At 45.3% G+C, this 10,754-nt stretch overlaps 1 protein-coding gene across 1 annotated transcript; it reads left to right on the top strand.

Moving 5' to 3' along the window:
• On the top strand, positions 2,154 to 5,664 carry LOC102189885 (calcitonin receptor-stimulating peptide 2-like). The gene is given in 5 exon segments (XM_013969461.2): positions 2,154 to 2,248; positions 3,201 to 3,295; positions 4,033 to 4,164; positions 4,700 to 4,809; positions 4,812 to 5,664. Coding segments are annotated over 4 exon segments (387 nt in total). The 5' UTR covers positions 2,154 to 2,248; positions 3,201 to 3,209; the 3' UTR covers positions 4,871 to 5,664.

The following is a 10,754-nucleotide window of genomic DNA, read 5'->3' as shown; positions in this document are numbered from 1 at the left end:
TCAGGATCTTTTCCAGTGAATCCACTCTTACCTGTAACTGGCAGAGCCCACTTACATGCCACACAGTATCTGCATTGCCGCGGTCTCCAATTTGGTCTTGAGCCCCTAAACACCAAAATTGTCTCATCCCCTGATTTCTTCTAGACTTCAGGATGCGGTCTGCCCTCCCGAACCCTTCGCTTGTACATTTTGCCTTTCCCGGCTCTGTACCTCATTGCACTTGCGCACTTCCCGCTAGTTACTCCGATCTCCGCGTCCCTTGCCGCCCAGTCCGAAGAGAGCCGATATTAGATACCCAGTTTCCCCGCCCCAAGATTTTATTCCCTTGAACTGATGCCACTCCTGGGCTTAAGAAGCAGAAAATTGGGATAAGAGCATATTCGAGGTTCATGTCCTGAGCCGTGAGACCACGAACCTGCAAGGGGAAGAGATGTGCCGCGAGGCAGGCGTGTCGAATGGAACACTGAGGTTTCTTGACACTGAGGTCTGGGTGTGAACCTGTCATTCGGTCACTCATGTCTCGTTTCAGCTAGAATCATTTCTCCTGGTATCTGTGCCCCACCCCCAACTCCCCCGCTCCGCAATGCCGCTGCAGTTCTTGCCGTGCTGAGGGTCTCTACAGGCTATGTGGATTGTGTGCAATGCACTCAGACCCAGCAATCCTGTGTACAGGGAGAAGCTTCTTTCTCTGCGTTCTACCTGCTGAGGACAAGTTAGGACCTCGGACCTTCCTGGAAGGCTTAGAGCAGTCGCTGCAACAGAGAGATCCAGAAACCTGTTGGCCAGGATGTAGGAGGGTCGAGGTGCTGGGCAATCGGGTGTTACAGAGCACGTTTATTCCAGAGAGTCATGGACGCAGGACGTAATTCTGCTCCTGTGTGCTGCGCGCTTGCTGCCGGACTCTGAACATCACCTGGATGCCCCGGTGCACCAGTGTCATTTTGTGAGTGCCTGTGGTTAGGGAGCGCGCACATGTTTGGAGTCAGTACTGAGTTTGTGAGTGTGTAAGAGTAGACAGAAGCCAGCACGGGATTACACTCCCGCAGGGCTCTTTAGCACCATCAAGCTTGGCGGGCTTCCTAGCAGAGGACTGAATTGCAGTAGATGAGGGTGCAGGGCTACCATCACAGGTCACTGGAACATATCGGTAAACCGCAGCGGGAAGCTGGGTAAATGGTTGGGGAAGGAGAGTGAGCATTAGGTGATGAATGGTGGGGGAGGAGGCGTGGGGCTAGAGGTCTGCTTGGAAGCTGGGAGGCATCTAAGCCTTGCACTTCCCTGCTCAGGCTCAGCGGGGCATCCAGCCCCTCCTTACCCAATGAAGGACCACCCAGCATGACTCCAGGTAGCTGCGGAGGGTGTTGACTGGGAAAGCATATCGTGATCCCACGGAATCTTCTATGAACTTCCCTGGTAAGCTCTTCTAGATCCCTAATTGGGTGGAGAACAGGTACATGGTTAGTAACGATAGCATCCCTTCAAGATTGGAATATGATTCCCATTTCAGAGATAAGTATGTTGAGACTTTACTAGTTTCTAGCCTGCGATCTTACTACCTGGCAAAGTTACAGCCGGAACAGAGCTGAAATCTGTCAAAGTTCCTGGACTTCCAAGGCTTTATCTCCACACGCCCTGCTCTCCCATGCGCGCTTCCTGCTGCCTGAATTCAACTCCCTGCTTGGGCACAGAATCTTCAACTCTGCTGCGCATAACCCTGAAGCGCTCTTGGACAGGGCTCTATGGTCAGATCAAGGGGATTCAGGATTCCCTGTAATGCTGGATTCTACTCTACAGGACTAGGAATGGAGTGGGACGCGTGCCTGTTCAAAACCCTTGAAACCGAACAGGTAAAATTAACTGTGACGTCAAATTGTCCTCAAATTCCAACTTACTTTTCCTGTGTTTTTCATTTGTCTTCATCAACCCCCCTCTGTGTCCCCTTCCCACCCCCGCCATCAATGACCTCAATGCAAATACAAGTGGGGTGGTACTTCTGGATGCTCCATGTTCTGGACGCAAGTGGTGACATAATCCTTCTGGGGCTCACATCCTTCCCCTCATTGGTTGCCCGGAGCTCCTGGAACCCCCCTAGACCCAGAGCAGCGGAAATAAAAGCAGCTGCTCGCGCTGGGAGGATTCAGAGGCATCCAAGTGTCTCTGCCACTTCTGCCAGAGTGCCATCGCCTGCCGCCAAAGCTACTGCTGCTGCTCCTTCCTCTGCTCCCAGCCACCTGGTACCGGCTATCGGGTAAGCCCGGAGATTCCTGCTTAGCTGGGATTCTGCTTCTCTTTCTCCCCTTGCTTCCCTCTCTCTCTCCAGTACTTTTTTCTTAGCGGATCTCTTCTTGTCTCAACACCTCTGTCCACCCCTGTCCGGGTCTCTTCGACACACTGCGTTACTCTGCAAGGCTCCTTCCACAGGTAACCGTGAATGGTCTCAGTTTGCAAACTCCCTTCTTCACTCTCCTCATGCCCAGGCTGGCTCCAGTCTCTCTCTCGCGGCTCATGTGCTTAGGTCAGTCTGGGATGCTGAAGCTCCCCAGGGCACTGAAGGCTGATCCTGATGCAGGAATATCTTTATGAAGCCAGTGCTGTCATGCGTCACATCTCATGTCTTGTGGACCAAGGGAAATGGGTTTCAAATCCAGGACAGTGCAGGCAGGTGGGAAACAGGGACAGATGGCTGTTAAACAGAAGCCCTCATTTGTGGGTTCTGGGAATTTTTTTTCCTAATTTGAGACTTCCAGATTGATTCTTACTGGTCATATTTATCAATGTGAACAGCTGAGCATAGGCATTTGGTCCTTTAGTTTCTTGGGGATTCCAACAGCAGAAATTTGTCCTTGGGAACTTCCTTCCCACACCAGCAGGACAGCTCTGGGTTGTACGAGCGGGAAACTGGTGGTCACAGGTACTCCCAGTCTGTCCTGAGTGTGTAAGATGCTGGTAGGGACCTATAGACCAACATTTTTTCACCCAATTTCCTGCCAGTTTTCTTTGCTAAACCAAGCATTCTACAGGCTTACTGGATCATCTAGTGGTTCACTTAGCTATTGAGCATATGATGGTGAAAGGGAGTGAAATGACCAAACTGAAACCAGGACAATTGGGAGTTAAGAGGCATAGGCAGGAGCAGAGCCCAGGTCTGTGGGCTCAAGGAATTTAGACCTGCTACAGGTGGTGACATTCTTTCCTTGCAGAGAGGTATCATGGGTTTCTCGAAGTTCCCCCTCTTCCTGGTCCTCAGCATCCTGATCATCCACCAGGCAGGCATGCTCCAGGCAGCACCATTCAGGTAAGACAGCCCTACCTGAAGCCCTGTCACTTCCCACAGCCCCTGGAATTATACAATTCTATGTTCTCAGTTGTGCTGTGCTCTTATGAGGGGGTGGTAATGTATGAATGTAAACATGTAGATAAGTTTACCATAAATTTTTTATGAGATGAAGATGTATAGCATACAGTTTATAGATATATGATACATGATATTCCTTGCAAATTTCATATGCTGTGAACCTCATAGCATTCTTTTGTTGATTTTTACCAGACATTTTTATCTTTAGGAAACCTAGTTACTAGTTTAACCATAATTTGCACAATGAATTGCATCCTAATTTGTTAATTGCTTTGCCAATAAATGTTATTAAATTTGATATATAAAATCTGATTTATATTTTATCTAATTCCTCACCTTCATTCAAATTACATTAAAGTGAAACCATTTTCAGATTTAAATAATTAATAATGGCTATATTTTATACTAAGCTCATAAAACTCCTGAAAATCTAACCATCACCTTTCACAAGTCTATATGATCCACTTGGACCAAGCCACTTCTCTAGGTCACATCAGATCCTAAATCCTGGTGAAGCAGCAATTTTGGATGAACAATGGCCTACACCCTGTCCATTGAGAGCTGGTTTAGTCACATCTGCAGGGGAAGTCCCAGAATCCAAGAAACTTCATTGCTTATCCTAGAATGAGGATTTTCAGGGACTTAGAGCACCTGTTGCTCTTGTTTCTTCTCCCCAGGTCAGTCTGGAAAAATGGCTTTGTACCAGCTACACTCACTGAGGAGGAATCGTACTTCCTACTGGCCACAATGGTGAAATGCTATGTGGAGATGAAGGCTAGTGAGCTGGAGTATGAGACTGAGGACTTCGGGTAAGTCTGAGTACCCCTCTCAGAACATGGCTTACCTTCTGCATTGGCATACCAGGAAGACATATGGTTAAGCACAAGATTGGGGGACTTCCTTGGTGGTCTGTGCTTCTGATGCAGGGGGTGCCAGTTTGATCCCTGGCTGGGGAACTCACGAGTTGGCCACATGTTGATCTCATATGTTAGAGAAAAAAAAATTGAGATTGGGATAGTGCCATAAGTGTCTCTCTCATCTCATAAGCCTTGGGTGATTTTTAATTTACACAGAAAAGACTGGCTGTTACAGATCTATGTTTCAAGACCAGTAACCCAAGCCCCCTTTGTTTTATGATACCCCTGGAAATATCTACAGGGAATGATGTAGTATTTTCCCTAATGCTCTGGGATTTTCTAGGTGATGATCGTATTTAGCAGAAACATTTAAGGTTCACTGGTGCCTCTCAGAGTAGTAATTTTCCACTGATGGTCCCATGGGGCAGCACCTGCCCTCAACCTCTCACTGACAGATCTTTTCATTTTTCTCCATCCTACAAATCAGCATCATTGCCCAGGAGAGAACCAGTGACACCGCCACCAGCATGACCCATAAGATGGCAGGCTTCCTGGGCAAATCTGGGAGCAAGATTAAGAGGAACATCATGTCCACCAACGTGGCTCCAAAGCCTTTGGCCGGCACCGCAGGGATCTTCAGAACCAACTAGGGAAATAATTCCAGGAAGAAGATGACCAGCCAGTACTTCAAATGGCACAGCTGGTGGCTGGGTTTTACAGACATGCATGCCACATTCTAACCCTCTCTTGGCCCGTATCTTAAAAATATCCACAGCAGAGTTGCTGAGCCCAGTGTCTAGATACAGAACAGAGAGCCTCAATATCTGAAATCCTTCTAACTTGCGTTCATTTGTTTTCCAGTGTCTCTCGGTGATACTGAGATCATCTGCCGGGAAACATAGATCCTATTCATTTAAAACACTGTTCCAGACCTCCCTGGTGGTCCAGTAGTTAAGACTTCACACTTCCACGACCAGGGGAAAAGGTTCGGGCCCTGGTTGGGGAACTAAGATCCCACATGCTTAAGATCCCACACTGCAACATGCCACACCATGGTGCAGAAAAAGCAAGCATACAAACAAAAACTGCTCCTTGCAGTTATAATTGTGATTATTCTAGTTTTTGAGTTTGAAAGGCAAAGACCCGACCCTTTGAGAATATTTCCTACAATGTCGTCTGGATTCAGAGATAGACTTGGGTTCAAATACTGTGTCCTCTACCATGTCCCCATGGGCCAAACCCTCTATAAGCCTGTTTCCCCATTTAACTTGAAGGCAACAATACTAGCTACCTGTTAGCAGCTGAACTCTACTTCTTGTAATTTGCAATGAAAGAAACTTGCAGAAAAAATAGCATGGAAGACCTGCATGTATGCATGCTTGTTGATGTTGAAAACGTTCTTTTCCTTGAAGTAAACTGAAGCTAAATGCGAAATAAACTCATTTGCCGTTATCTAGTGTGCATCTTTTTAATATTTGATTCTATGTTCAGTAAATATGATTCATGTCTCATCGGCTTATCTGGCAGAAAATTAGGGCCCTGTCAGCCAACTTTGCCAAGAGATATTACATCCGTTATGAATTCAAACTAACTTAGTCTTCACAGACATATTTTGTCCTTAGAAGTATTTTGATTGTGAGATCTTTTAGTGATAACATATCTGACAATGTTTATTAAACGGCAACCAAACTCTTAGTTTAAAACAAACAGCCAAAATACACTACGTTTTCCCTGTGCTCTAAAGTTAGAATGTCCTTAAGATAACTTTAATATTCTTTAATGTGTGTGTGTATGCTCAGTTGTGTTTGACTCCTTGCAATGCCATGGACTGTAGCCTGCCAGGCTCCTCTGTCCATGGAATTCTCCAGGTAAGAATACTGGAGTGGGTTGCCATTTCCTATCCCAGGGGATCCTCCCAACCCAGGGATCGAACCTGCACCACTGAGGCACCTGGGAAGCCCAATCTTCTTTAATAAGCATGTTCAGTTTAACCTACTGTTTATTTTGCTTCTTCAAAGTTAACTCTTTTTAGAAGCTCAGTCTAAGAATATTTATCAAGACCTTTCGCCAAGCAAGAGTAAAAAGGCTTCAAATTAGGACTGAAGTGACTCTGAGCGAGGTTCACAGATTTAAGGAATGGACTTGTCCTGTTCTGTTTCTGCGGTGGGGGGCGGGGGGGGGGGAGGCGGGGCGCTCTGCAGAAAGAGAGAGGCAGCGGAACTTCCCTCAGCAAAGCCATGGGGTCCCAAGGAGAGGTGAGCCTGCTGTCCACCAACCCAGCCCCTTGGAGAGCAAGAGCCAATCAGACTCTACAGCGGTTCCGTCTAAGCAGTTCCACTTTATTGCCACAAACTCTTGGTTTATATAGGCAAGCAAGGGGGTTTTTCGAGGGACTTTCCATAGTTGCACCAATCACATTAAAGGTCAAATCATAATATGCCATAGTTGCACCAATCATGTTAAAGGTCAAATGATCATGCTCCTTCATTGTAACAGGAGTCTATGGTGATCACTCGCTGTCCACGTGCAGGGAAATCAAGAGAGCCAATCAAAAACTGTAGCATAGACCACGCCCCTATCTCTTCCGCTTAGTTTCCGAGGCAAAGCTAACCCATCTTTTTTAAGGTTTCCCATTTAGGGCCCCACATGTTTCCTTACTCTTCCTACTTGGCACTCAAAGTTCCATAGAAGCCCAGTTGCTTGAGAAGAATTTCAGTAAACTTTGCAGTCAACATGACTGTGGGGAAGACAAGTCCCTGGCTATGAGCTAGTCCTGTGCCCCAGACAGCAAATTCTGACCTCCACTGATTACATTTCCTGTGTTATACAGGCTAATAATACTATTTCTTTACATCAGAAAACTTAACTATTTGTAATGATACATCTATTTGTGGTTATTTGATTTATGTACACATTCCCCAATAGACTGTAAATACCATGAAAATGAGGACCATGGCTAGTTTTGCTCACCATTACATCTCCAGCATTTAGTCTAGGAGGTGTTCAATAATTCTGTGATGAATGAAGTCTAGAGCCCAGATTTCCAGTTTTACTGGTTGGTGGTGCCTTGCATGACCTTGGACACAGAATTACATTTCCACTGAGTCTCAGATACCATGTTTAGAAGAGGGTCTTCAGCAAGATGGTCACTAAATGTTTGTCCATCCACTTTAGACTTCTAATCTCTTTAAATATAAAGGAAGGAAGAGAAGTCATCCAGATTAGAAAATGGTCCAGTAGGGTGCTGTAGGAGAGGCAGTGGCAGAGGGTGGTTGGCTGAGCATCCCTAGGAAGTGGCATAAATGACTCCCGAATGAAGTGTGACCTCTCTACAGCCTTTGGAAAAATTGTGAAAGGAAAGAAGTTTCTCACTGAAAACTACTTTTTTCCTTATCAGTTTCTTAAATCCTCACACCCACCACCATCAACATGACCATGTTGACAACTCCAACAGATCAGTGTCCTCTCATCTCCCATTCTGTCCTGACTCTAAAAAAACAAATGCTAAAATAAACACATTCACATATAAGTGCACTTTTAGGAACTTTGTTGTTTTAACACTTTACTCTCCTGCCATTGGGGTCTGCATTTTCCAATTTAAGCTGTTTGGGGGGGATGTTTAACTCATACAAATTAAATAGTAAAGACTGAACTTCAGGCACAGTGGGAACTTTTTTTAGTGGTTCAAAGGAGGCTTTCATAAGCTTCCTCAAATCCCATGCAGAGGTGCCATACTTTACCAGCTTTACCTCACTGCCTGACTCCTAGGAGCATCAACGAAATCTGAGTGCACAAACCCATCCTACATAACACTTTGTTAACAAAATCATCACTTAGGTACCCTTCTAGTGCTGAGACTCTCGTGAGGTATGTGAGGTATTCACCTTGGGAGTAAATTAAGGGGGCACCAAAAAGCTTAGTAATCAAGGTGATATTTTAATGTAACACCTTAAAATAAAAATGCAGAAAAAATTCATGATGAACAAGATACCAAGTTTTTAATGAGCCAACGTCAATATTGATTTTTTTTCTTTTTGCCTTAGGCTTCAATATGGCTAGGCAATACGACTAGGCATTTGAACTCTTCCTCCCTTCCATTCTGATGAAACACAACTGTGAGTGTACATAATGAAACGTGCCAACAAGGCTCCTTGTGCTGATTGCATCACTGTAGGCTGGGGGAAGGGCTGTTGGGAGGGCACCCAGGGCTCAGACTATGGGAGCAGCCATCCAAGAACTGACAGGGAACCTTCAGAATGTGTCCTGGAGGGAGGTTTCCAAGCTCAAGAAAGAGGCTTCTGCTGAAGCACAGACACTCTTTAAAACCATTACCTGTCTGCACATAGAAATAGCAGGGTTTTCACATTCTTCAGGCAGCCATTCAGCCCTGCATACTGAAGACGGGATCTCTGCCGTGAAACAGTGAAATACTTCATTTCCTGTTCTACCAAACATCCCTGTCCTGATAAAGTCCAGAGACAAACATAATATTGGTTGTTTTCTTTCACTCTAGGAGCAAATGCAGGGAGGGGGGACAAAGAGAGGGCTTTCTCTTCGGGGAGTGCTGAGAGAACACAGTAAATGATGACAGGAAGGATCTGTGTTCTGAGAGACTTTAAGTGAGTCGTGACGACCTCCCACACAGTGTCCCCAAGGGGCAGTGGGGGTGGGGATGAGGCATCTCATCAGTGCTGTTAGTGAGTCAGGCTGCCGTCAAGGCTTCAGCTCTCTGCTAACGTAGGCAGGGAGAAAATGCCAAACGAGAAATGCTCCTTATTTTACGTGAATGGAAGAATATTTGGGGAGTGAAAATTAATCCTATTTGAAAATAAATGATGGAAGGGAGCCACTCTTGAACCAAGCACCATACTGCCTAACAGCTGTGGCCAGCCAGAAATGCAAGAGGGATAATGTCAGGGAAAGCAGGCAGGGCTGACCTCAGACATCCAGTAGATGATATGACTCCATTCCTGGTGCCTCTGCATCACTGTGCTCCACCTGCAATGCCAATATCCTCCCTGGGCCATTTCCACAGAACTTTGGTTAGACACTGAGGCCTAAGTTTAGAATGATCACCTAACATATTATTTTTTCCATTTTACTAGAAAGTTATTAATAAGAATTTTAAGGAATCCCTAAAGGTAATATATTAGGCATTTGTAATAGGCAGTAGGTAGATATTCCGTGGCTGGAGATCCTGTGAAACATACAGGACACTGGAGATGTCCATTTACCAGACAGTGAGCTCAAAACAGTTAAAAAGGAAAACTTAAGGCTAACGAACTACCTAGCTTCCCCTTCAGTGTCCTTGCATCAGAGATATCGAAACTGAGAGACTAGAAACACTATCAGAGGCCAAGGCTTGCTTAGCAGATGGAGGCCTTTGCTCTTGGCATTCTTCTTTGGAGTATTTTCCCCGTATCTCTTCCTCTGAGTGCCCTCCATCCCTACCCCTCACCTCCAATATATCCACATCCCAATTCCCAGAACCAGAGTATGTTAGGTTTCACGTCATGGAGCAATAAAATGGAATTAAGGTTGATAAGGGCTTCCCTGGTGGCTTAGAAGGTAGAGTCTGCCTGCAGTGTGGGAGACCCAGGTTCGATCCCTGGGTTGATAAACATCTGTCCCTTGAGAAGCGGTGATTATCCTGGATTAATCAGGTACTAAGTAGAAGAGGCAGGCAGAGAAGGGGGCAGAAGGGTCACTGAGATCCAATGTGCTGCCTTTGAAGATGAAGGAAAGGGAACATGCCTTAAGAAATGCGCGTATCCCCTAAAATTTGAAAAAGGCAAGGAAGCTAATTCTTCCATAGCGCCTCTAGAAGGAATGCAGGCATAGAAACACCTAGCTTTTGGCCTCTAAGACCCACTTTGGACTTCTGAGGACAAAAACCTGTAAGACAATAAATTTGTGGTTTTAAGGTACTCTAGTAATTTGTTATAGCAGCAGTAGGAAACTAACACATCATTTGATCTAAGTTCAAATGTCATCTTCTAAAAGAGACTACTTGACGTCTCTCACCTGATAAAGGGTTTTGCCATGCCCAGGCACTTTTTATAACACATTTTCATGTTGTCTGCTTATTATTATCTACAGTTACTTTACTAATGTGTTTAGTACTCTTCCCTCTCACAAGAATGTAAGTTCTAGGAGGGTAGTGGTTTTCTTTTCACATATTATCTCCATTGCTTTGCATACTACTACATAGTAGACACTTAAAATAATATCTGCAGTATGAATAAGCCTTAAGCTAACAAGGACCATAACATTCCTGCTACTGCTCAGTCACAAAGGGCAGCTGTTACAACTGTCCCATGGCCAGTAGGTCCTGTATTGTAAGGAACTCTCAATACAAAACAGGAATAGAAGCAGAAATAGCAAACAGAATTTTCCAAGTAGTTAATCAGCTGCTTAATTTTAGGTACCTGGAAGCAAAAAGTTGGAACAGTAAGCACTATCCCTGGACAACAGTAGACCAGACAGCCTTCTGTGATGGCCAAAAAGTAACCAGTTGGGGATGACCAGAAAGCTGTGAAAAT

Source organism: Capra hircus, chromosome 15 (assembly GCF_001704415.2).
Source record: "Capra hircus breed San Clemente chromosome 15, ASM170441v1, whole genome shotgun sequence".
NCBI lineage: Eukaryota > Metazoa > Chordata > Mammalia > Artiodactyla > Bovidae > Capra > Capra hircus.
This window is presented reverse-complemented; position numbering and strand designations above follow the sequence as displayed.